Raw genomic sequence first — 27787 nt, 5'->3', positions numbered from 1 at the left:
GAAAGGACACTGCAAAGAACCTTTAGTAATGCCTACACTGCACCCCATGAGGTGCACTGAAGGCACTGCTTCCCTATGGGGGTCTCAGATCTTGGGCTGTGGCATAGCCTATGTATTGTGCACAGTAAATTTTGCCTCTGTCAAACCTCTTCCGTTTTTCCTTATCCACTGATTCCATTCCTCCAAGATCTTTGCCCTCACCACATGCTCTTTAGCTTTCCTCTTCTACTGTAGGTGTACTGTACCTCTGACCTATTCTTTGACCAAGCTTAAATATTCTCCTCAGTCCTCAGTCGCCCTTTTGCATATTTCAGTTGCCATATGTACATTTGCTAATATTGCTTGTGTATTTATCATATATTTCTGTTGCCTTTTGTATTTTAATAGAGTTCATCATCCATATTTTGATGCTATATTTGCTGACACCTTTTCTTGTTTCCATATTTTGTTTGGGAGTGAGCAGTCCTCTCATTACTCAGTTCAGCAATAGATTCCAATACAGGTCTTGGGAATGATCTTCTCTTTTCCCCCAAAGTCTTTATTTCTTAATTCATTCAGGCTTGTAACAGATGATATCACAAAGTACAGTACTGTAGTTTAGTAAGTGAGTAGTCCAGACTCGCAGGGTGCTAATTGGTGCAAGATAATGTTAAAAAGTTCGACTAATTGAGGGAAGAGACTAGTTGGAATTAGTGAAAGGTGAATTGAAGCAAGGGCTGAAGGGATACAGCATAGAACCTTAAGTGCCACATACAGTGTACAGGATTAGGCTCTATCCTCCTTTGGCCTTTCCCTATATCGTGAAACTCTGGTCTCGCATTTGGAAATAGTTCTTATGTATGATCACTTGGAACCAAGTCTTTGGTTCTTTGTTTTAATGTGATAGGAGATTCATAACCAAATATGTAATTTGTTCTTTAGAAGTAGAGTAAATGTGTGTACCTTTTTTGTAATGGGCAACATAATAGTATACAGTACCAAATTTTCAGTTTGTGGATTTTTCGAGGTCATTTAAGGACAAAGATTGGAAATCTTCATGATGGTTATGTTAAGTTATGCACCTTGTTTGAATAATGCCAAGGGAAGTTATTTCATGACTTTTCCAATGTTAACTATACTCTGATAGTTTTATTGGAATTAGAATCAGTTTACTGATGTTAAGTGTCCAGGCTGTTTATTAATTTTTAAGCCATATAGGCTATGTCCCACTGGGAAAAAAGTGAAATTGTGTTCCCTCAGCTGCAAAAGAAAAAGAACAGAAAATTTTATTTTAATAAAGTTCATTTTATAAATGCATTAATATATTCTTAGACAAGGGATATCTCTTCTATGATATAACACAAAATTGTTATGGAAGTAAATTAATGTGGGTAAAATGAAAGAAGATTAAATAAATATTTTATTGACAAAATAACTTATAAGCATAATGTACAAGCATTAATTAAATCTATTGTTTACTGATAACCTCTTATTTAGATTATCAGCTATTACCTATCAACCATTTAAAGCTCTAAAGCCATCCTCAGTCTTGGTACACGTGTTTTCGGTATCCACATGACCAGCTCTTGACCCTCATTCACATCCAGACATTTAAAAAACAAATCTATGAAGTCAGAGATGACATTTGCAGTACTATGCTATCCTGTACTTTGGGGCATTACTTCAATAAGGTTATTTCTAGTGCAGATAGGTTCCGTAAGAGGAAGGGCAGGAAATTTTCAGCCTTGATTTTTTAACAATTTTATTCACCTGCTGTGTTCAGATTGTTTTTTTTTCTCCGTGACAGATGCCATAAGGCAAAATTTCCCCAAAGAAGCAAAGAACATTGATCAGAAACCTTGTACTTAGTTACCAAGACAATTCATTCCTCTTGCTTATCGAAATAATAGTCAGAAGTGCTTTTGTAGGATGTCAATAGGTTACCTGTATTATGTATAAAGCTGCAGCATATATGCTGTTGTTTTGGTTGGCCAAGATCAGGTGTACTGACAATAACCATGGCGAAAATGTGACAAGTAATGCCATAATATTGTCACGGAAACCTTAAAATTACTCAGAACTCTGTGAACAAAAGGGATTTGTTGCATAAGTGATGACTGTACTCATAATGCTACATGATAACAGTGACCTACTCAACAGATTTCTGTGGTAAATACTTATTCCTGATACTGTTAATAGAGAACACTTTTAACATTAACCACTAGTTACAATATATGATTTGCCCGATGTTTTGTGCCTGTTTGGTACAATAAACTGATTACATAAATATATATAATAGCTGGTAAAGTTTCTTTACACGTTCACCTTGGGTGCTTGTAAAATTTGTGTTGTTCACTACACCGATTCTACTTCCAGGTGTAGTCTCCATAGACATTATACTCATCATAACCCATTACAGAGAAATGCATAATTTCCTGTTAAACTGGGATGCCAATGTTTTCTTGCTGTATTTTTATATCATTACATTAAGAATTTAGGGCAAGGGATTGGTTGTTTCAACTGACAAGACAATTCAGATTCTTTTTCAGTGCTTGCAAAGGCCTTCACTAAATTACTAATGCTTAAAACTGTAAATTCTGACTGGTACTTAGCGTACTCTTGACTAATAACCAAAGCATAGTAAGAATATTCACTTGCTTTGTCAAACAAAAGACAAAAATATAATCTCCCCAGGTTCAATTTTTGAACGAGTCTTGACTGTAACCCTGGATGCCAGTGCTTATTGTATTTGTGAATTGCTTTGTATAACAAACATTGCTGTTAAGATACAACCAACACTGCATCAATGAGCCACAGAAGCTGAGGGACAGACTTTGGTCTCGTTCAAACCTTCAAACCCGGTCAGGTTAAAGAGACATCTATTTAGATCAACACTCTACAGGTACCAACATCCACACACGCACACACAAACTTAACAAATTAAACGGTTAAACACTCATGTATAAAATACTACAAAATTCCATATACTGTACTTACATTATATTTATTTATTTATTTATTCAACACTTTATAAAATCTAAAGCACTCTTCCTAGTTAGTGTAGAAAAATCTTGCATTATCTATTTATTTACAGAATGGAATTATACCCAACACTTATACGGCAGGGATACAGCCCTAGCACTTGAACAGCAGGGGTGTGGGAACAGTGATTCTAGAGATATATATATATATTTTTTTTAACTGCTGAGGAACAATCATTTCCCCAAAATGAACGTTTCTCATAAAAAGTGGTTTCAGTGAAATGAACTCCAGTCCAGGTGATAAATTTTGATTACAGTAATGGTGTAATCCCAAGATGTGGTTAATCTCTTAAGCTAGAATAAAATTTTTGTTTTGTCCAATACAAAATAACAAACTTCACTTTCAGGGTACAGTGTATCAATATTTTTTTTTTTTTAAATACAGCCAAATAATGGTCTGTTAAATCATAAGTTTACAAACAAAAGTAGATAGAGTAAGAATGGCTTGTAAATTTTCCTGTGATGATTTACCGCGTGAAAATGAATTGTAAATCTTGTAATTTGTTTAGCTACTCACACATAACAAATTTAAAAGCTGTTTTATTCTAATGGTTTTAAAAGCAGCTCAACATGAATGCAAATTAACTGCTTTCTGGTGGTAAAATACTGAAGTTTCAAGTTGGGAAAAACTTAATGGATTGCGTATCAGTAAAAAAAAGTTTGCAACTTGTGAGTTCACAAGTTAGCAAAGCTGGTTTTGTGTGTGTGTGCCTTTAACTTTGCTGTTTACTGTATCCAGCCAAAGCAATTTTGGTCACATTTCAGAAGTTGATGATTTATCAGCAGCTGAGATTTTCCCATATTTACTAAAAATATGCAGAAATTGCTATTTAATAATTGCAGAGACAGTGCCACAAGAAAACACTGAAAATCTATTGAAAGTGTAAAGTGGCTAAGGTAGTGTTGTGTAGTGCAAATATCCTACCAGCTTATTATTTGCTTATGAGATCTGTGTTCTATACAGCTAAGATAGGCAGTACTGTATACAGTACAAGCAAATTAAGCCTGAAGACATGAAATGTTTCAATCTTTTCAACTAATTCTATAAAGATTATTGGATGATAAATGTAGAGCTGCAACAGAGTAGTACAGTAAAACGGTTTACAACCAGTAAGTCCACACACAATTCATGCGAAGTGCTGATGATTTCAAAAGAACTCGTTAGCAGTTGAAGCCACACATGCTAAACAAAGATTCTGAAATGTTATCTGCGAGTGTCCAGCGCATCTAGGTCTGCCGAAATGCAGTGACAGAAGCTTAAAATATGGCTTTGCTCGTACTAGAAACTGGAACACATTTTCATCCTGCAATTGGTAACGAAGATGCATCAGTGCGTATCTGTCACTTTGATGCACCACTGAATTGTTACTAGATCAGTCAGCTTTGCAACTCAGTTCTGGGTTATATATTGTATTTGTATGAAAGGAAAAGTCACGGCATGTGACAGCTGTCTTACAGTTCACACGACTGGAGTTATTTGGCACGGATATGGAGTGTGACAAAATGAGAGGTAGGACCAAGACGGATTATGAAGAAAGTTCTGGGGAAACTCAAGTGGAAACTTTGAAAGTCAATTACTCATTCATAAGGTATTTTAAATTTCAGTAGCGTGAAATTTCAAAAATACTCCTGCAGTAGGAACTAAGAAGTAGCTCAAAATAAGACTGAGAAAAAAGTAATTCCACATTTTCAAGTAGCATAATGCCTAGAGTTGGTTTTGCTAAACAATAAACATGACTTGCCCTACCACTTCACTTGAATGTGACAGAAATTTGTATGTGAAGAACAAATCACTGCTTATAAAACTTTTGGTATTGGAAGATGCTAATTCAATTGTTTCTACATCAGTACAGTACAGGAAAATGTACTTACGGTGAACATTACGTATCCAAAGAAAATGTTAGGATAGATTTTTATACTGATTCTGTATCTTTCACAGACTTGTACCACATTTATAGAGCAATTGATTTTAAAGTGAACTCGTTTGCCAGACTTCTTGTCTATTACAGGGTTGCTCAAAGAATTATACCTTCGTACCGTGTGACTGTCCTCATAATTAATACACCAATTTATCAAAACAAACGAAATGCCCAACTTAAGTTTGTTTTTTCTGGCTGATAGTAAATATCTGCAGCCATAATCATGCTGCTTTAGTCTTGCTTCTGATTTGCTTCCGAACAATAGTAGCATGAACTACATACATCTCTCAGTTTTCAAATACGTACTGTTTTGTATAGTTCTGCTTACCTAGTGACGAGTTCTCATTCCAGCAATCATGAATAGCTTCAATGATATCAGCTACAGATATTTACCATCATCTTCAAAACAAAAACTCATTATAACCACATTACATGGACAAATAATCCAGATTCCCTTCTCTGCATTTTGGTAATAGTTCTCCAGAGTTGCTTTAAAAAAAAAATTACAAACATCACCTTAATAGCACAGCAAGTTGCTACTGCTGATGTGGTGGTGCCGATAAGCTGAATGTTATCTGCATTGTAAAATGAAAATGAATTTTTGGAACTTATGGAATACTGTGCTTGAAACTAATTCTTAATATAGTTGTCTGTCAACAAAAAAGATGTAATTTCCTCATGAAAAAAAAGCCGTACTAACATATATAATTAGAGCACCTGTTATAAATAAAACTTATAAAATATATCAACATTGGAATAATAAAATTAATTATACGTAACTGTAACGTGTTGCACGTGGAGTATGCTTCTTTTCTTGTGGACAAAAAAAGCTTTGTTTCACGATTCTCTAATAGGAGTTAACTAGTAATTACTAGTAATTACATGTGTCAGTATGCTATTACTATGTAATTTGTGACAGTATCATTAAACGAAAATGTTTGATAGCAACAACAAGAGTAATGTGTAATTCTGCTCTACCGTTAAGTCTAGCAAAATCTAACAAGAAATTGAGAGATAAAAAGACTTGGCTGAATGATATTGTTGTCTATGAGGTATTAAAATGAAAACATTTGATTAAGATCGGAAACCTGCCGACGCCAGATGCTTTCTTACTACAACACCAGATGCAAATACACAACAGAGGTTCCTTCGTGGACGCCACAGTTCTTGATAAACAACATCATAGAATCTGACTGGATCTTTGTCCAAACACCTTATAGTAGTGGTCAAAGATAAACTTTTCCAACAAAATTATCTTCAATATCCTAAACTCCAGCCAATGTTAGGTGAGGGCAAGTGTGTCACGAAGTAGTTTCTTAAAGGTTGTCGTGGCTGAAGGGTTGCTTGAAGGTGGTACATTGTAGTTGACCTAGAAAAAATATTAGTGTTGTTACTTTTCATCACAAACACTGTGCTGAGCTTTCAGGATAGTTGTGACTGAAAATAATATTTTACTGACCTTCCTAAGAGTTCAAATGAATCTGGCATTAGCAAAGTGAAAACAATTTCAAGACTGGACAAAACTGAACACGTAAATAAATGGCTTACTTTGAAGAGGAATGGTTGAACATCTGAATAAGCAGTGTCATATATGAGATCAATTTCTGCTTGGTTGGGTGGTGAAGGAATGAAGTCATACTTATTCAGGGAGTCTGTTATGTGTAACAGCTTCTCCCCTAGGGTTTCACCCACCTTCTCTCTCCATACTTGACGTTCTAATTGAAAGAAAAAAAGACAGTATTAATGCTAAAGTTAATTACAGAATATGGATAAAAATTGAAAGAACTATTACAGAATATAAAAAATGGAAGCACAAATACAATAGTATTTGTGTGGCTGTAAGACTTGCAATTCAACACTTCTTCTTCTTCTTCTTCTTCTTCAACACTTATGGTTTGAAAATCATAGTTTAGTGGTATGACACTAAGATATTCCCACTTTATCAGTTGCCAGTAAGTTTATTTAACAAAGTATCTGTAGTACTGTACCTGTCGAACTACTATAATAAATCTGTAAAGAATTTTAAAAATACCATTCAACTCTACATTACACTGTATTTTCTCATTGCTGTAATGGTCTCTCATATGTTCTTAAATCCTGCTCAAGAAGCACTTTTGACATTTTACTTTTTCCCAACCCCACCTATTTCCATATGCAGTGACAATGCAATCCTGAATTCGGGTGTACTAACTAAATTCCCATAACAATGCAGGGCAATTTTCCATATGTGAAAACCTGTGACCTTTTACAACCTAATTTCCTCAATTTGTGGGAACACAGAATACACAAGCTGTAGCAGCATAAGGCACTATAGATGGTACACAAGGCCCTCTGTAGCATCTTGCGACCTCAGTTGGATGGTTTACTGCCTTTTGCTTTTCATCCAATCTCTGTGGTCTCTCCTCATTTAGCTGTCCAACTTACTCAATTTCACCTTGCACCAACTTTATCTTACTCCAGTTTTTATGCCTTATTTAAAAGCAAATGCTTTGGCCAAGCATATGGTAATATACATTACAGGACTGTATTATTAAACCTGATTTAAAAACATAACCTCACTGATGACAACACAATGGACTCGTAACATTTAAATTTTTAAAAATTTGGTTCAGTGCTCTCCAATGCAAGAAAGACTTATTTATAGTAACAGACAATTCAGTTACTGTGACAGTATATGGAACTGTTGGTACCCTTGGTGCTAAGACATCACAAGATACCTAAACAATAGTCTACGTTGCACCACCTTTATCCACAGTAACCAGTGCTTCTGTTCTGTACCTGGTACAGTACTGATTTTTTGCCATCCTGAACAGACATTTTTATGTAAATGCTGCATAATATCTGAATATGCTAGGACGGATGGCTATAAATCATTTACAGCCAAATCCCAGGCTTTCAAATTAATAATGAAAAATCAAGATATTATGGCAATGCGAAATGCAAGCTAAAAAGGAAATTTTTGGGTAAAAATAGGAGAACCTTTTGAAGTGGATCAAAGTCTAGTCTGAAATTCCATAATTATATATATAAAAAGATATAAATATCTACCTTCATCCTGTAAATATTAGCCACAGATTTACAAAGTAGGTAACTCTGCTGCTAATCAGATTTTGGGGGCAGTTCATCAGACTGCTTCATCATCAGCAATTGATGCAAGTAAGAAAGTTGGTTATGAATGGCCAATCTGAAATGCCATTCTTTCATATGGATGCATACCTGACTATACTGGTGAATGGGTTTACTATACGATAATTGGGGCCAAGGTCCCGGCAATGAGAAAGAAGGGCATTCATTGCCATTACAAAATATCAAAAATGTAAGAAAATGGGTGGTGTGAAAAGATTTGTCCTCAAGCGCATCTGCCATTGATTAAATTACAGGGGAGAGGTCACCATAAATTGCTTTACCATCATTACCTACTGCATTATGCGCATGGTCTGATTTAACCACCATTCAATAAATATAACAGGTAATTATGCATGTACAATGTGTACTCTACTTTGTTAGTACATTTATATTAATGTAAATGAAATTCTTGGTCTCTAACTAAAGTTAAAATTAACAACCTGTCCTTGTTCCCTGAATGAACCATTTAGGTACAGTAACTGTAGCATAAATTATTATCTATTAAAATCTTAACCTTAAAACTACTAACCAAAGCCTTTAAAATGCACATACTAGCATGACGTTCATCCTAACAAACTACTTTACCGAATATCATCATCAATATAAGGCAATTTTGTCAAAGCAAAAGGTAAAATTTGCAGCAAGATAAAGTCAACGAAGGTGGACAATTAGTTGGGAAGACACTACAGAAAGTGGACAAAAAGAAAAGAAATAAATGAGAAAACAATGTAATATAGGAAAACACCTCTTGTAATACACTGAACAATGGAAAACAAGTCTGCAATCTTACCACTTTCATTATTCAGAGATACTACATTTATTCTGAGAGTCCAAATTTCCCAGGGAATGTTCTCCGATGCAAATGGCCAACGGCCCCTTTTCCTCTGATAGAATTCCAAAGCAACCTGAAAGTGAAGTAACATACTTATGAGAAACTATCTGCCTTCAATATTTACACCTTCAATATTTACACCATTTCTCATTGTCTGAACTTACACCTGCTATAATCTTACACCATTTCTCATTGTCTGAATTTACACCTGCTATAATCTGTGTAAAAATAAAATGCATTCCATAAAACTGTATTGGGATAGTTGCTTAATAAAGTACAAAATAAGAGACAGAACTGCTAGGAGAAAAATTAAACATGAACAAAAGGTGAGGAGCATGACCTTTTCACCAAGAAAGAAAGGTGCATAACTAGATGTATTCATATTGGCGAAAAAATGAAAACAAACAAACAAACTCACAGATCCATTGGAGGGTGCATCAAGGGCTCTGATGGCTTCACAGAAGCCACTCACTTCACGGCGAATATATCTATCCAGTTCTTCTGATGAACACCGTACCTGTAATAAGCCAAGATGAAGAGTCACAGAAGAAAACTGGAATAATTATACAATCACTTAACTAATTTTTTAAAGTTTTTCTCTGGTTCTAAAACCTTCAAATCACAATGCATTGATTTCTTGTCATAATACTTTTATATGAAGATTAAGCTAAATAATTTTAATTTCCCTGGGTTGGTGCTGCTCATACTCCTGAAATAATATATATTGGCATAAATAATTTAAGTGTAACTAAACAAAAACAAATGCAAGTAGATCAATCTTGCTGTTTGGCATATCAAGAAGTTATTTTTACCAAGGACACATACCAGCAGCAGTGCTCTTTGAGCCATTAAAGAGTACAGTATCTGGTCACTTAAAGAGGCACTGACAGTGATTTCTCTTCCTACATTCTGTTGAGATTCCAAAGGAAAGTTTCAGCCAAATCACAAAAGAGCAGCATAGAATTCAATGGAGATTTTTGTGAAAAGTATCCGGATATAACAACTGGATTGCATACCTGAGAAAACTATTATATATGGAATCTTAAAGCTCAGGCTTTCTGTTTGTATTCCAAACATAATTACACAATAGAGACATGCTCATAACAACAAACAACAATGTCCCATTTGATCTTACAAACATTAAATTAACAATGGTGTCAGAAATTGTGTACTTATTAAGATTCAATTTATTTTCCTAATTACCAATTGTTTTATCCTTTCATACACCATCAGCTCAACCTGATTTTCTATTTACCATACAACAAAAAGGTTTGATAATATCAATGTGCTCCCTCTCCAGCCAATAGTCATTGACTGTGCAGGCTTCTCATCAATTTCCAGCTGTTCAATTTCTTGAACTATAGCTTGCTGCAGGTCGTACCTATGAATCTAGCAATGTGCCTTGAGGTCCATAGCTACAAATAATAACCTGAAGGCTTCTGGTTAATTACTATCACATGATAAACATTTTTCCTCGAATTATGGTAAACAATTTCCTCATATATTAAGAGGTTGGCTCCAGTATTTTAAAATGGTTATCTAAAAAATAAAAAAATATCATTTTGAAACAAGTGTTTGTAAACTGAGAGAGAGAGAGAGAGAGAGAGAGAGAGAGAGAGAGAGAGAGAGAGAGAGAGAGAGAGAGAGAGAGAGAGAGAGAGAGAGAGAGAGAGAGAGCACATTCACCTTGTGCAGAAAACAATGCCTTGTGCTTGCAGTAGATATTGTAAAATGCAGTTGAATATAGTAAAGCTCAGCCAAATGACAGTACTTACATAAGTGAAATCAATGAAATCACAGTCCACATCTTGGAAGCCAATGGTGCCTACTGCGTATGTATCATCATTTTTATAGTGGAACTTTCCTGTAGATCGGTGGAATAGTAGAGTGTGGAACAAGCTTAAAACTGCTTCATCCACCTGTCTCCCCTCCACAGCCTGTAACATTACAAGATGTCTTTAATCCACATAAATTTCATAAATTATTATTACATGGTCTGAAAAATACAAATTACCGGTACTGAATGTGAATTATTAGCTTGCAGTATAATGTATATTAAAAATGTTACTCAAAAGTGAATATTTTACAATGCTTAACCATGAATATCATAAAGAACACGCAGTGCATTTGATAAAATGCTGAAAACCATCATACAACGATGAGCAGTAAACTTCTTTCAAGAATTCATTGGCATAATTTCCATTGCTCCAGATGTTTAACCATCAATCCAACCAGGTGTTATACAGGTGGTAAACAATGTATTCTTCCATAGCAATATCATAACGTCTTTACTCATTGTCATGCTCAGAATCCCCACCGTCATTGACTTAAATGTCATTCTCAGCGTCCTCTCACATGATATTTGCTACAGCATCTGCTGAACCAGCCTGCTTCCTCAGTTGATGATGTCTTTGGGTTAACTTATTAGTTCAGGTGATGGATTTCAGTTGATGAGACATCTGCTGTTTGGCAGGAAAGTCTACAGTCATTAACTCCCTGTACTAAGCTGGTCGATACAGCCTAGAAAGGGGAGAAGGGGTGGGGGGATTATATGTTAAGTGGCAGTAAGAATGAGCAATGGAGATAAGGTGCTCTCCTTTGAGCAGCATACAAAGTGAAGGTTATATCTACACTAACTTACACTGGTGTTAACATTCTGTGCCTCTTTCCACCAAATGAGCATCATGTACATACTGATGCAGATCATTCTTATTCCCACTTATGATTTTGTAAACATTTTTATTGCTGTATACCAGTATCGAGCACTTCCATTATTCCTTTTATATTAATTTTGCTTGAATGAACCTCACATACTATGAAAGCAAAAGTAGCTTTGTCACCGGTGATTTTTGTGAAAAACATACATCAGTTATTTAATACCTTACACATTTTCATCACCCCTGTAATGCAGTTACTGTAAAATTTATTCCAGAAGTATTTCAGTCAGTGTGATGCACTAACATGACCAAGAAAGATATGTAAAGAAAGAGCATGACCAAGATAGATACTCATTGAGTGAGCATCTTGTAAATGCTTATCTGTTGCTCAGAAGCTTGAGCTGTTTAGGGAATTGAATGCTGGCTGCAGTATCAAATGCATTCGTGAGTATTTTATGATACAGCTGGCTCTCACTGTACTGTTAGGTTATTCCATCATGACCACTCAATAATGAAAATACTGTATATCCAACTTATTTAATCAGTAAGGTTATATTTCTAGCTATTGTAACCCACCTACCCATCCCATCTGCTTGCACCAAAGATTTTCTGGCCCAAAACACATTTGAATACCTGTCAACAACTTAAACTTCAAAAATCAAAATGTAATCGTTTTAAATTCTCTGGAAAATTCAAAACATATTTTCATCCAGAATTCTTATGAACTGGCTTGACATGGTACAATAGAGAAAATGACTCAGGTGTGATGTTAACGAGAACGGACCATTGCAGGGTATCCTTACTATTATCACTCAATGCAACTGTCATCACAAAAGCCATCACACAGGTTAGGCATGCACACATCATGTAGATGATCATATGTGGCATACAGTACTGTAATTCAAAACATCTCCAAGTTCCAAACTCCTGCTGCCTCTTTGGTGCATTTTTTCAAAAGTACGATAATTTGAGATCATCATAGCTAATTGGTGATTGTATCAAGAACAATTTTAATAACTTAATCATACAATATTTGCCGAGCTAATTGGCGTCCCTTATTCACAGCTGCGATTTGTTTTAGCATTCAGGCAAGACACAGCAAACAAAGAATTTCTGCTTAGTGTTTTGCAAATGTCAATAAAACTCAAAGCCTTACACCAAGTCTTGTTGGTTCTGTAAGACCTCTTTAAGTTTCCAGGACATAATTAATACACAAGCTCCCAGTGTAATACTGTACTACACTTCCCTGAAAGCCTGGGTCACTTCACCAATTATAAGAATGATTACCATGCATCACATATCCTTTGGAGTAGGAACTTACATGGAAGATGGTCATATCAATTATTTATAAATACTTGAGAACCAAACAGTTAAAAATCCAAAAATTTGTGTAATTTGATATTCCAAGCGGGAGTAAGTATTCTTTTGAAGACAGGGTTAATGCTGAAGACTAACTTATCAACTTTTGAGAGAAGAATATCAAAACATGTCTAAGATGTCCCTGAAAAATCACTGACTGGTCAACCTTTGACCCAATTTTGACTGGTGTGCTAGATTTTACCTATGCCTCTGAATAATACTCAAGGCATTAGTGTGTCCTCGAATTAGGCCCTTTCTCGGTGCCGTTAACAGCATTTTACAGCGCCGTAATTTGATGTTGCATCAAGTTAAGGCACCGTAAGTGCTGTTGATGGTACTAACAGCAAGAATAGGCATCAAGTTAATGGCGCTTACAGTACTGTAACTTGATGCAACATCAACTTATGGCACCATAACTCAAGTTATGGCGCCGATAACAGAAAAATTGACTTACGGCGGAAGTCAACTTACAGCACTGGAATGGATCCCCTGCTCTAAGTCGAGGATGCACTGCATATAGCACTTATGCCAGTTGCATGTGTTCTCCAACAAAGGTGTCATCTCTTTCCCAACTTACTGAAGCCATAAAAGTAAGAAGCCTCCTTCCTCTTAAAACATGCTTTTTATGGACCCAAAGGTTTTAATATACAAACTTTTGCTTCAACAGTGCCTGTCTTTCTATAACAATTAGCTCCGACACCCTCCTATAATGTCTTGTTTGATCTGTTAAATAGATGTTAAATAGATAAATTCAAAACACAAACTTTCACGGTTTATAACCCTGTTGTAATGAAGCCAATTATCTAATTAATTTTGATGAGTTCATTAACCTCCAAACACTCATGACCTGTAATTTGAAGAGTTCAAATACTCATGACCTGGAATTTTAGTTGGATTGCATGAGAAATGTAGTCTAGCAAATGGACAGATGTCTATGCAGTTCTCAGATTGATGGGAACAGCTCCCTTTCCTAGAGACGAGAGTGGACATTTCAATTTGAGAGAGAAAGAGAGAATTTCCAATTTTTTTTCTCATAATTATCTTTCATAGAGCATATCTGCCTCAGTGTCCTAACTGGCCTACCTAGGCGATTTACTAGTTCTGTAATTCTGCTTCTTATAGCAGCACCTTTAACCATATGTTTAGCTTACTCCCTTGCAAACAAAAGCCAAGATTACTACTAAGCAATTAAGATATGCTGAACAAGGCCCTGTTTCTCGCATGAGAAGCAGTTTTATGGAAAAAAAAAAAATTAAGTTTGAAATGAAGTGCAAACATCATGAAAGCCCAAGTGGATATAAGACTAAAGTCATATCATATCAACAATCTAATTATCTAAGTAGCACAGGACTGACACAATGGAACAAAATAAACAAACTTCCTTTGACTTCTAGCTCAACCACAGTTTGAAATAACTTATATTATTTGGTTATTGTCATTCTTAATCACTTTTCACTCATGCATATTACACGTTAAATAAACCTGCATGAATCGCCATCCCCACTTCAGGAAAAAAAATTCCATTAATTGTTATTCCTATCTACCCATGTATTAGTATGCAGATATTGGCTTCAATCACCTTTAATAATTAAGATGTGTTTCCATTCACAGCAATCTTATTTGGTCCTAGACTGTGTTACTGTACTAAGAACACTGCTTTTACTACCACTTTCGTTAATGTAGGTCGACTGCACAATTCATGGTGAAAAGAGAAAGACTCAGAATGCAGCATATAAGATAATTACTGAACTGAACTTGATACACTACATGAAATACTTGAGAATTATCAAACGCTAACACTGTATAAATAAAAATCCACTGGTAATATCTAAAATGACCAAAATTATCGCTAATGAAAATGTAAGAATCCTTGTACTAATGAAAAGGTAAAAATCCCTGTACATATTTATAAACCTATGGTATGCACACCATGATTTCTGGTCAAGATTTAACTCCATGAAACTTAAGCTGTCAAGTCAAACACTGGTTCACTTTTGGCCATACATTTCTTAGTTTCTGATTACGGCATAAGAGTAAATTGTTGAGGTTATGAAGGCTAGGCTATCAACAGATCTGTAAACTGGAGTTTGTTAGGGTAACCTACATCAAAATATTGCTATAGGCCACCTTGGACAAATTTATATAGAAACATCGTACTGCACTAAGACAGAAAGGTCCTGGTGAACAAAACAGACCTATGAAAATTACGCCAACTATGCAATACGATTAAAATAAAATTTATTCATTGTAGGCCTACCCTCGTATGAGAATGTTTGAAATGAATGCACTCTACACCTAGCCTGTGCCTTTGCACCTGTTCTACGTCCTTATCCCTCACAGGTAGCCGGCTGGTGAATGTTAATTAGCAGGTAGGCCTAACGAAAACACCATGCATGCCAGTAGGCCTTACACGTTCCGACCTGCCACTCGTGTCAGATCGATTTATTCCTTTCGATATATCGAAGCTGGCGTGTTTTCTGAAAGATTAGTGGCCATTGCGATGTGTAAATTTCATATAAACCCGAGAGGTGAAATACGACGGAATTCTGGCCTCGCGTTGCATAAAACCCAGACACCAATATTGTACGAGGATGACGCAAAGGTAAGCAAACATTACAATGGGGGGTCACCTGTTTGCACCAATATTTCTCTTCCTTTGACGAAATAAAACGTTATCTTGTATGACGAACTCATCCGGAACGACGTTATAAACAAACTGTCGCAATATGGTAACGTAATTCACCCAAATACTACGAAAACAGAGCAAAATACTCACGAGCTCCAAGACCTGCGTGTTAGCATTCATTCTTTTCGCTTTGTTTTGATCTGCGTCTCTCAGCTGACGGTGACGTCACGGCAGCGCGACATTTGAAGCGGGCGATGCGTACAGTCAGGAAATTTCCCTCTGAAGCTGTGGGTTAATGGGACCAGGGGCGCAAATGACGTGGTTTATGAATGGTGGATTTGTTATTCGGTGTTAGGTGAATGTTGGAGGGTTATCAAGAACAAGGAAATAGGGCAGGTAAAGTTTAAAAGTTTGAAATTGCGTCACAGGATGGTTGGAAGAGGGCCAATGCGAAGAAAGTGGGACAAGATTCAAGTTTGCAGCAATTTTTGTTCTCAGAAAGTTACTGCCTACTGTCATTTGCGTCGTTCGTCTGATGGTCGTTTGTTAATCCATTCTCTCTGTATATGTTGAATGTTTACTGTGGATCTATTGTTTTGTGTTATATTTTCCCTTTATTTATATTTGCCCTTTGTTGACAGCTTGAAACAAACTGTTCGCGAGCTTTCGTTGCATACTGTTCATGCCATTTGTAGTACAGTACACTCATTGCCAATGTTTGTGTGTTGTGTTTACTTATTCTCGCTGACTCTCTCTACACACAAACACACACGTACACTATATATATATATATATATATATATATATATATATATATATATATATATATATATATATATATATATATATATATATATATATATATATATATAATCACTCTCACACGTGATTTATATATTATTGTTGATTATACATGTCTCCTGTTCCATTGATATATACTGTATTCGCATTAATCCAGTGTTGTTTTTAATGCATTTTATTTAATTCATGTGTGCACAATTATACATAGCACAATTCTATGCAGAATACAGACTAACGACAAAACAAGTTTTGCTAATATATGGATTGCTAATAGATTCACAGTTTCGTGAAAAACAATCTGTGTAATAAAAATCCACAATTATAAAGTAAATATATTACTATGTAAAATAAACCAGAGACTTTCAAACACTTGAACGGTGTTCCTCACACACCGTTCAAGTGTTCGAAAGTCTCTGGTTTATTTTACATATTTTACATAGTAATATATTTACTATATAATTGTGGATTTTTATTACACAAATATATGGATTTTTAAGAAATAGTCACGCGTTGATGATGTGAATCATCTAGAACTTGAGATGGCCCTTCACCATAAACATTCCTTAAAATAAAAAATGAAAGGTCTTTTTGTTTTGTTTTGTTTTTGTTTTCAAAGTTTAGATGACGCTTTCAAGAAGAAAACTATTGGTCTATATGACTTCAAAGGGCGGTAAGTGTCCTGTGTTTTGAATTTCACGGGTATGCTAGTTCTTGAGTTGTCTCTTGAAAGAAAGTCTGTACATATCCTACAGGGTATTTGTTTTACCCGTCCGCAGTGGTTATTTCCCTGAAAAAGCCACTTTCAGGTCCTGACTGCCAGGCTTTGAAAAAGAACTGAGAAAGGTCAGTGGTGTGTTAATTCTCAAATTATTGCCCGAAAATGAAATTCCTGCATATTTCAGGTTGGATAACAAACGATTTTTACATATGTATAGTACTGGATATGTAACTTATTTGAATTTTTGTTCTGTATATGTGTATGTGTATTTTTATTAATTTTTAATGCTAAATATAGTTTGCATCGTAAACATAGATTATGTGATGAACTTCAGTATACAAAGAGATTCCTCGGTAACCTAAATTGCTTATAATCATATCAATCAGTGCTCTTATGTAGTCCTCCTCTGTCAGTTGTAGACATATATTACTACTGTATCATATGTATAAACACACTTGCATTTCTTTTATGAGATGAAGTATTTTAAGGTCCCAAAAGAGAACAGATTCTAAGACGTTCAGGAGAAATGTTCATTTTAAGGTCTTGAATGGAAAAGGTCCCAAGAGAGAAGGTGTTAATTTTAAGGTTTAAAGGGCAGTTTTTAAGGTCTCAGATTTTGAGGAAGGATGCAACAAATTGTAATACTGCGTACACATAGGTTCTGTAAATATATGTGTATGTATAAAATATTTGTATGTCGTATATATATTGTGTGTTTTGGGGCAACATACAAAAGTCATACAACATGAATCATCCATTTGTTTCGTTCCCTCTTGCACTATATTGTTCACAATCCAAGTCATTGATTCTCGTTGCAAAACTGTAGGCTAATAATGCGAAGCGTTGATCGCGTGTCACATTGAATGATTGCATGCAATGGCGTTCTTGTTCCATCAGCCTGAATGCAATGTAAGTTGGTCAGTTTTCTTGGTAATAATTTTTATTCATATTGAGGAAAAAATAAATCTTGTGTAAAAAACGTTAGTATATTGCAAGAAATACATGGTAAAACCTGTATGTCCTACGAATGTTAATGTATTCAGGTAATCAGACAGGAACCTGATAATAAAAGAAACTGTCTGTACAGAAATTTGATCTAGTTTCATCCCCCTACCCCCTCCCCCCTTCCCTGACGATCGGGGACAATAGTCCTCCCAAAACTATAGAGGGTCATATGTTCTTCGAACAATACCAAGATTTGATACCTAAAATTGGTATTTTTTGTTATTTGAAATTTTTAACAATTTTATTTGTATTTTCTTGGTAAATTGAGATTTATATGAATCTCTCATGTTATATGTGAGGATTGTTAATTTATTATCAACTTTATTTGGAACATGCACTCATTTTGTCGTATTGGTAATACTGTCTTTCTGTACTATAGCTTTTGTCACAGGACAGACATTTCATTTCTGTGCTGTGACAGGCATTTGTTACTTATCGTTATCTCTGTCTGTATATATCATTTTCCTTTATTTTACAGGTTAGTGCAACAGACTCAGCCAACGCTAAATTGTAAACAAACGTACGACGACAGGAATGAACCAATGGCACACGCTGCTTAGCTGACAGAAGGGGAAAAAAGGGAAACTGGCAACTCGTGAGAAGGTCCCTTTAAAAAAGTCTAAATGTAAACATTGACGTATGCGACGGACGGGTTCCACTCGCGCCAAACTGCGTCTCCGTTTAGCGCCATGTGTGCGTGGGATTCATAATGTTTTGGATTGATAAAATACTCAATAGATGGGGTAAGTGGTCTGATGTATGGACGTTTCAGTTGTTGCAATGAAATGTTGGATGTTGTTATAATTTTTGGAGAAGTAGTTTCTTACTTTTACATATATTCTAAATGTTCAGGAGAAATTATACACACACATACTCGTATATATATATATATATATATATATATATATATATATATATATATATATATAATATATATATTATCAAAATTCAAAGGTGATATATAGTAAAAATCTCTCTCTCTCTCTCTCTCTCTCTCTCTCTCTCTCTCTCTCTCTCTCTCTCTCTCTCTCTCTCTCTAATGCCAAATTCAAATGGAGAATTGAGGAAAATATACAGTAGGTATGAATAATTATCACATGGGTAAGTTGTTAGAACTGCTTCTAGTTTGTTCTTTGCCCAATTATTAACCAAGTTTATCGTATTTTTCCCTTCTTTCATGGGCCCTTGCACCACACGTAAAAGAAATATGAGTGAATTTTGAAGCTCGTTGTCAAGAGTAAAAATGACCTAGCTGGATTTTTTCTTCGTTTTTTACTTCAAAATACCGTTAGCTAAAGTTGACGTGACATCCGGTTTTTCTCTAGGTATTCATCTTGCTAAATGTCGTTCAATATTGTGGTTCAGTGGGGATGCGATCATATGGTTATTCCCAATATGGTAATAGATGAGTGTATTATGGACGAATGCAGCTAATTGATTTTAATACCCTAGGGGGTTGGGGATTAGTGCCATCAGTGCACCTCACGCGGTCCACTGTAGGCATTACTTAATGTACTTTGCAGCGTCCCTTCGGGCCCTAGCTGCAACTCTTTTCACTCATTTTACTGTACCTCCTTTCACATTCTCTTTCTTCCATCTTACTTTCCACCTTCTCCTAACAATTGTTTCAACATTATTTTCAGTACTGAATGACCTCATAGGTCCCAGTGCTTGGCCTTTGGCCTAAATTTTATATTCCATTCCATTCCATTCTTATTTGCCCGTATATGTTAAATGGAAAGTTCTTTGCAGCGTCGCTCTGCTCTCTGACTTTTTGTTTTTTCCCTTTGGTCTCATCCTATACCCAGCTGTCCAACTTCTTTAACTTTGCATTGCTGCAGTTTTGATTTGTAATCTGATAACATTTTCTTCATGGATGAGCTGTGAGTGGCTGGAAAGCATCTTTTGGCAATGGATTTCATATTTTGCGTCAGTTTTGTATATTGGTGTTGATGGATAGTACTGATGCAGTCTTTGTTTTTACTCGTCACCAATTCAGAATTATATTATATAAGCAATGTATATAGGCATATTTTACCCTAGTACTAGCATAATGTTTAATGGTATGCAATCACGTTCTTTTATTTCAAAGTTGGTTCTCAAGAGTAGTCCCATGTGTTATTAATTGTAGTTTTGGGATTGTATTGATTGGAGGGACAAGTCCACAGTTATGTATATTTACATATACTTGAAGATAAATCTGTATAGAAAGCTTTCGGGAAACTTCGATTCCCATTTTCCGAGATTGAAAAGGGGAATCGAACAGTATCCCAAAAGCTTTCTGTACAAATTTATATTAAAATATATGTACATATACATAACTGTGGATTTGCTTCTCCATTTCAAGAATCATGCTACTATGAGTATTTTTAATTGTATTGATTTTTTAAGATTTGAATGGCTGTGGCCCGATGATCAGTGGTAGCAATGAACTGTCAAACTTGAAAAGTATGTTAGAACTGAATCCGCATAATTACTGAGGACAGAAGTGAGCTTTAGCAGCTGCAGACAGTAAAAACATTGACGGATGCTTGGGATTCAATTCTCCAGATATGACAAAAGATTCTTATGAGTGAAGAGGTTGTGTCACTTGCAGTAACCCATTGAAGCAAACACAGAGTTACTGTACTTGGTATTCAGATTCTCCAGATATGAGTAAGATTGTGAAACCAGGGGTTTATGAAGTGAAATTTTCATGGGTTGAAATGTCATTTAGTGACATTTCTTTCTAAACATTGCAAAACAGTGATTCAAAGTGTTACAGAGTTTAATGACATTGGGATCAAATGTGTTTTCCAGTATGGGGATAAAATGTGTTTCGCTGGGGATGAAATGTATTTCGCTGTGTTTAGTACTAGCCCCTTGGGGGATCAAATGTGTTTTGCTGTGTTTAGTACTAGCCCCTTGGGGGATCAAATGTGTTTCGCTGTGTTTAGTACTTTTCCTTGGGGATCAGTTGTGTTTTGCTGTGTTTAAAAGTCCCTTGGGGATCAAATGTGTTTCACTGTGTTTAGTACTATTTGATCAAATGTGTTTTGCTGTGTTTAGTACTAAAGCCCCTTGGGGGATCAAATGTGTTTCACTGTGTTTAGTACTAGCCCCTTGGGGTTCAGTTGTGTTTTGCTGTGTTTAATACTAGTCCCTTGGGGATCAAATGTGTTTTAGGGATCAAATGTGTTTTTCTGTGCTAAGTAGGCCCATTGGGGGTTGTGAAATGTGTTTAATACTAGTCCCCTTGGGGATCAAATGTGTTTCACTGTGTTTAGTACTAGCCCCTTGGAGGATCAAATGTGTTTTGCTGTGTTTAGTACTAGCCCCTTGGGGGGATCAAATGTGTTTCGCTGTGTTTAGTACTAGCCCCTTGGGGTTCAGTTGTGTTTTGCTGTGTTTAATACTAGTCCCTTGGGGGATCAAATGTGTTTCACTGTGTTTAGTACTAGCCCCTTGGGGATCAAATGTGTTTTTCTGTGCTAAGTACTAGCCCATTGGGGGGGATCAAATGTGTTTTGCTGTGTTTAGTACTAGCCCCTTGGGGGATCAAATGTGTTTTGCTGTGTTTAGTACTAGCCCCTTGGGGGATCAGTTGTGTTTTGCTGTGTTTAATACTAGTCCCTTGGGGGATCAAATGTGTTTCACTGTGTTTAGTACTAGCCCCTTGGGGATCAAATGTGTTTTGCTGTGCTAAGTACTAGCCCATTGGGGGATCAAATGTGTTTTGCTGTGTTTAGTGCTAGCCTCTCGGTGATCAAATGTGTTTCGCTATGTTTAGTACTAGCCCCTTGGGGGATCAAATGTGTTTTGCCATGTTAAGTACTAGCCCCTTGGTGGGATCAAATGTGTTTCGCTGTGTTTAGTGCTAGCCTTTTGGGGGATCAAATGTGTTTTGCTGTGTTTAGTACTATTCCCTCGGGGATCAAATGTTTCGTTGTGTTTAGTACTAGCCTCTCAGGGATCAAATGTGTTTCGCCATGTTTAGTTGTAGCCCCTCGGCCGTGTTTAGTACTAGTCCCACTGGGGATCAAATGTGTTTCGCCATGTTTAGTACTAGCCCCTCTGGGATGAAAATCTGTTTCGCCGTATTTAATACTAGCCCCTTGGGGATCAAATGTCCCCAAGTGAATTTGGTGATTTCGCGAATTCCCTGAAAATTTTTTTCACCTGGTTTCACAGTCTTACTGTAACATATATACGGCAAAGCAGTTGCCACAAACTTTGAAACAAAATTTCAGGACAGTCACTTTTAACTCTCCTTAAGAGTTTGCCGGCGCCTAAGTGGTTGCCTAACAGTGACCCTTAATATATATGTCCATGATCTTAACCATGTGGTTGCCTCTATATTGTTCCAGACAATGAACTCCCCCCCCCAATCTCTTTGACAGAGTCTGATGTTGTTCAATCAGGCCATTAATATGGGGCTGGCAGAACCTGATATTGTTATGACGTTTCCGAGACAATGTTTTATACCTTCTAATGTTGAATCAAGTTTGCCTGCAATCTTTGAGTATATTTATATTTCCTTTCTTATATTGTGTAATATTTTGGCTGGGGGAGAATTTGACTGCTCTGAAGACGCCGTATGCATCCATGTTATGGGTTATTACTCCATTTTTTCCAAGAAACTTGCATATTTTCTTATAGAGTACTGTGAAACTTGCATATTTTCTTATAGAGTACTGTTTCTTTATCCAGGAAGACTTAATTCACCATTCCCAATAGAGCCGTATCAGAAGCATTTCCTCAATTTATTAGCTTTATTTTTACTTCTGTCATAGAGCCACTTCAAACATGCAGCTTAAATTCACCCTCGGCGCAAGATACTAAATCCATCTTATTTCTATAGACACTACTTTGGGTAATCTGTGTCAAGAGCTGTTTGTCTCTGTGGTAACTTGCGAGCCATGTTTTATTTTTCAAAAGTAATAGCTGAACACTAATCTTGAAAGTCAGTCCATATGGTAATTGCCAGTTCCTCGCTCCAGACCCTGGTTTTCAAGGCCAGCTGACCTTTCAGATTCAAGGAATGTCCCTCACTCCGAATTTTGAAATTCTCCATCTTCTCTTGTTTCCAAGAGTTTTGGGGTCTGTCATTTTAAGGTGTTGCAGTTATCACCTGAGTAGAAAAGGTTATAAATGAAGGTTTTTATTTTTTTTTCAGGCCGTTTTGCTTTTTTTTTGCTCATTATTATTATTATTATATCTGCTCTTAGTTCTGAGCTTCTGAGAACCTTTTTGGCATATTTGATATATGTTAGTATTTTCAGATAACTCATTGGTTATTTGTCATAGAATGATAATACTAGTGTTAAATTATAATATATTTATATACACACATATATATATACACACATATACACACACACACACACACACATATATATATATATATATATATATATATATATATATATATATATATATATATATACATATATATATATGTGAAAATATTATATAATGTGTATTATGTATGTGATATATATTATAATGAATGTGTGTACATGTATATATATATATATATATATATATATATATATATATATATATATATATATATATATATATATATATATATATATATATATATATATATATATATTGCATACGTATATGAGAGATTTTAATCAAAGCTTTGTCCCAACTCTAGTAAAACAAACACTTTCACTAAATTGGGCACCAGTGTTTTAAAAATGCTATCTGTCCTTCAAAAAGAAGAGAGACTTTGAAGTTATTGAATAGTATCCATAATCAAAGGGGAAAGACTTCGTCCTATATTATAATATTCCCACTCTCTCTCTCTCTCTCTCTCTCTCTCTATATATATATATATATATATATATATAATCACATTAATACGTAATTTGTTCATCTCAAATCACCACACGTGAAAAAATAAGAGATTTGTCGTAGGTCCTGACTGGTTTCGACTCTATTTGTAAGCCATTAACGAAGGACTGATGCATAGTGGGTGAAATCACAATATATATGCTAGGGGGGACAATACGGACAAACATACAAACCGGTGGCGACGGAAACTTCACTTCTGACAGGTGTCCAAGGAGGAGGGGCGATGAAACTCATTAATGCTAGGGCCCACTACAGTGATAACAAATATGATCATCCTTTTTCCATGCATATCTACCACCTTCCTTAAAATTTAACAATATTACAAATTTATTTCTATATTGTAAGATCTAGTTTATACATGCCTTGACTGATATTCATGTTATGGCCATAACTTTTCTTTATAAAATTGAACTCAATGATATTTCTTTTCAGTTCGTGCGCCATGAGAATAAGCTATGTTTTTTTGGCCTCGGTCCAGTTGATTGTATGATTGTTCTCACTAACATTATACAGAAATTCCTCTGTTCACCTGCGCGTATCTGACACGTCTTTTTAGGCTGTTATTTTTCCTTCCCAGTATTCTTCTAGGATGACCAGTATAAAAGTTATCACAAGACTTCCATAGAGTTTTGTATGTACATCTTTTAGTATTGTCGGGAGAGTTCCTTATAAGTACATGCTGCACTGTTTTATTCTGAAGTGCCACATTAACTCCAAAGTTCCTAAGATGGTGATTACCTTTCATGTTGTTACATGGTGGCACAAGCAAATTTTTTGTGTTGTAAGTTTCATTTTTATTTCGATAGAGAGTCTTGTCGTGCCGTTTCTAATGCGCAGTTTAATACACAGTCAGGATGTTCCAGTTTCTTGCCTGTATTCTTGATATTGTCTATGTCAGTATCAGTATATTCAGGCTACAAATATGTAATGCTCTTACTTATGTGCGTTTTTATTCTGTTCAGAGCAACAAAGTTAAGGAAGCAGTGTTCAGACCTAAGTTTTGAAGAGAATTACGTACATGTAGCCCCAGGCCAGCAGGCCTAATCGATCGATTCAGGAACGTACATCTGGGTCAGTAAGAAATGTCGAAAACTTCCCGTCTTGGGACCTTTTGTATTTGATTTATGCCATTTGTCGCATTGCACTTATTTTTTTTTTTACATTAAGTTGCTAAATTTTGATATAGTTTTTATTTTTCTTTTATTATTGTAACTTTGTTTATTGTTTTTTGGATTTTTAAAAAATTTGCTAACTTGTATTTTTGTGCTTACATATATTTGTAGTTTGCAGACTTGGACTGTCTCTTGTAGTCCAGCAATTGAGTTATTTTTTATTTCTTCCTAATTCACCTAGCTCTTTTCTTCCATGCATTATAAAGTTACAAAGTCGTGGAATGGTCTTCCAGGCAGGTTATGTATGGATGGTTGAAGTTATTGTGAAGTGGTGTCGGGTATTGTGTTTTTATTGTTCTCTGTCTGTCTCTCTCTCTCTCTCTCTCTCTCTCTCTCTCTCTCTCTCTCTCTCTCACTCTCATACATACATACATACATACATACACATACATATATACATATATATACACACACATATATATATATATTATATATATATATATATATATATATATATATATATATATATATATATATATATATATATATATATATATATATATATACATGTGTGTATGTATATGTACGAGTATTTGTTTGTTAAGATACGCTTTTTTTATTCTTTGCAATTTCTTTTTAGCTCTTGATGATAGCTTACACGACGTAGCCTTTTGTATCGAAGACGTCATGATTCCATGGCCTTTGTTGCGCTACGAGAATGCAAGCTCGATATATATGTCATCAGAGTCAGATTTTCCTTTTATTTTTTGTCTCTTCAGAGATCAGCCTTGGTGCAGGTGGCTTTGTCAGCAACAAACGACCTTTATTTTACAACAAGGTGTTGCAATATGCCTTTTTTTTTTTTAAGCTTTCCTATTTAGACGGGCAACATAATAATCTCTTCTTCGATTTTTGATTGGTCGGTTGAAGTCTTAGGACCAATCAGGTGTTAATTGCGGAATGTTGCCTTACGATGGGTTTGGCTCGTGGAGGTTGAAGTATCATGTTGCACTTTCGTGAAGAATAGATTATTATTCCTCAACCTCTGTGAAGTTTTATCAGAATTCGAATACGGTTCTCTATTAACCCTAATTTAATTACGCCAAAAGTGGTCTTAAAGCTTGCAATACTGGTTAATATATAACCTCGATATAAAGACCAAAATGTTAGCTTTGTGAACCTCTTGTTTGTAATACATGCAACCGATTATTCCTCGCTTAAAGCAAATAATTTTATTCGTTATCGCTATATTTCAAAAGGTTTGAAATGTATTTTCGGTTTGACGAGCCTCTTCACATTGTGCTGCCCTCTGCACACACACCCTGGAATCCCAAGACTGGAAAAGTAAGTTGCCAGCCGTACGATTTCAGAAGGGAAAGCGTATCCATATACTTTTTCGATTTGCCAAGTTCTTATACGTTTTGAAGAGTGTAATTGCGGTTAATTTTGTAGGGTTATTGTCTCGGTATATATATTTGCTTGGGAACTGCTTCATTTGTCGCCGACGCTGCGCGTCAGCGATAAGAAACTTTGGACGCGATTCGAAGAAAGTTTGACTTCATCTCGACCGGGTCCGTCAGTTGTCAGTGTTCCAGTGGAAGATGTGGTGATCGTGCAACTCACGCCGCTCAATTTCATCTCCAGCGACGAAAATGTGCTGACGAATGAGATCCCCCACTCGGTAAATAATTTAAAGAAGACTTGACTACTCGAAAGTGTCTTGTAGTGAGAGAGAGATTGGAAATAGAGAAAGGACAGTCAGTGGAAACTTTGGAAAAAGAGTAAAAAAATCATGTCGAGGGCACATAGACTCTGGGCGCTGGGGGCGGCTTTGGTGTTGTTGAACTTATGCCCGTCCCTGGTCGGGGCCCAGTTGGGCATCGATTCGCAAAACGCCTCGGGGGAGCCCTGCGAATGTTCCCCGTCGTGCGAGGGCGACGTTGGTGGAAGTAGTGGTACTGGATGCCATGGGCGCATCGTACCAAGGGAGGACTGTCCCTGCTGTAAAGTGTGTGCCCAGGGCTTCGGTTCGCCCTGCGCCCCTCCAGCCTTGCCCTGCGACAGCCAGTTCGGCATAGTTTGCTCGGCTGAGTCCATCTGTGAAGGTAAATAATCTTGAAAATTTCAGGTTTTTTAGGCCTACGAAAGATCCTCTGATAATTTTTTTTTTTTGCGTCTGCCAAAAATGAAATAAATCGCGACGACTGAATTTTATTTTTAGGTTTATGGTAGGCCTATTTCACCATTTTAAAAGCGGTAATGAAGACCTAGGTATTATGGTAACGTTGTGTTTTAATTTGTCAAAGCGTAAATACATAGGTTAATTAAATTCAAGTAGTCCTATAAAGTAATAGCATTAAACAATCATAATAAAAATAAATAAACTATTATTAATTTTTCAAACATCAGTTCATGTCAAACTTGAAAAGGCTGGGAATGTAATGATATACATTTACATCGACCCGACATACATTCCTAAAGCAGTGGATAGGCCTACGCACCCGGGCCATAATCCCGAAAATAATTCATAATCACGAAGGTCCAAATTTGGGAGTCACACACCTAGCAAGGGTTGGAGACCAGAATCTGGTTATATTCACAGGTGGGAAATTATATATATATATATATATATATATATATATATATATATATATATATATATATATATATATATATATATATATATATATATATATATATATATATATTTAATATATATATATATATATAGATATATAATTATATATATATATATATAGTATATATAT

General features: G+C 35.7%; 2 protein-coding genes across 10 annotated transcripts in view; one reads left to right on the top strand and one right to left on the bottom strand.

Moving 5' to 3' along the window:
* sas (stranded at second) overlaps positions 1 to 27787 on the top strand; it is a 265050-nt gene that overhangs the window by 2701 nt on the left and 234562 nt on the right. For 4 of the 9 annotated variants that reach the window (XM_067128223.1, XM_067128222.1, XM_067128217.1 and 1 more), the window contains exon 1: positions 26574 to 27124. The exons of 2 other annotated variants lie outside the window; for them this stretch is intronic. In XM_067128223.1, coding sequence (XP_066984324.1) covers positions 26812 to 27124 — 313 coding nt within the window. In that variant the 5' untranslated portion in view covers positions 26574 to 26811. Of the gene's footprint in view, positions 1 to 25788; positions 27125 to 27787 lie in introns of those variants that run through there. 3 more of the 9 variants (XM_067128225.1, XM_067128224.1, XM_067128218.1) reach the window with 1 other exon arrangement.
* On the bottom strand, positions 1387 to 15829 carry Atg101 (autophagy-related protein 101). The gene is made up of 6 exons (XM_067128226.1): positions 15690 to 15829; positions 10673 to 10834; positions 9316 to 9414; positions 8856 to 8970; positions 6488 to 6654; positions 1387 to 6308 (listed from the first exon to the last, which is right to left on the bottom strand). The coding sequence occupies exons 1-6, from the start codon at positions 15717 to 15719 to the stop codon at positions 6222 to 6224; spliced, it is 660 nt and encodes a 219-aa protein (XP_066984327.1). The 5' UTR covers positions 15720 to 15829; the 3' UTR covers positions 1387 to 6221.

Source organism: Macrobrachium rosenbergii, chromosome 26 (assembly GCF_040412425.1).
Source record: "Macrobrachium rosenbergii isolate ZJJX-2024 chromosome 26, ASM4041242v1, whole genome shotgun sequence".
Classification (NCBI taxonomy): Eukaryota; Metazoa; Arthropoda; class Malacostraca; order Decapoda; family Palaemonidae; genus Macrobrachium; species Macrobrachium rosenbergii.
Note: the sequence above shows the minus strand (reverse complement) of the source record. Positions and strands in the feature narration are given on the sequence as shown.

What these genes read in the sequence shown, in the direction of transcription:
- Atg101 (XM_067128226.1), bottom strand. Translation starts at nt 15,719, where the DNA reads ATGAATGCTAACACGCAGGTCTTGGAGCTC. An exon ending in ACACGCAGGTCTTGGAGCTC is followed by an intron (nt 10,835 to 15,689) that starts GTGAGTATTTTG and finishes GTAATGTTACAG; the next exon opens with GCTGTGGAGGGGAGACAGGT. An exon ending in ATGCACCCTCCAATGGATCT is followed by an intron (nt 8,971 to 9,315) that starts GTGAGTTTGTTT and finishes CTTCACTTTCAG; the next exon opens with GTTGCTTTGGAATTCTATCA.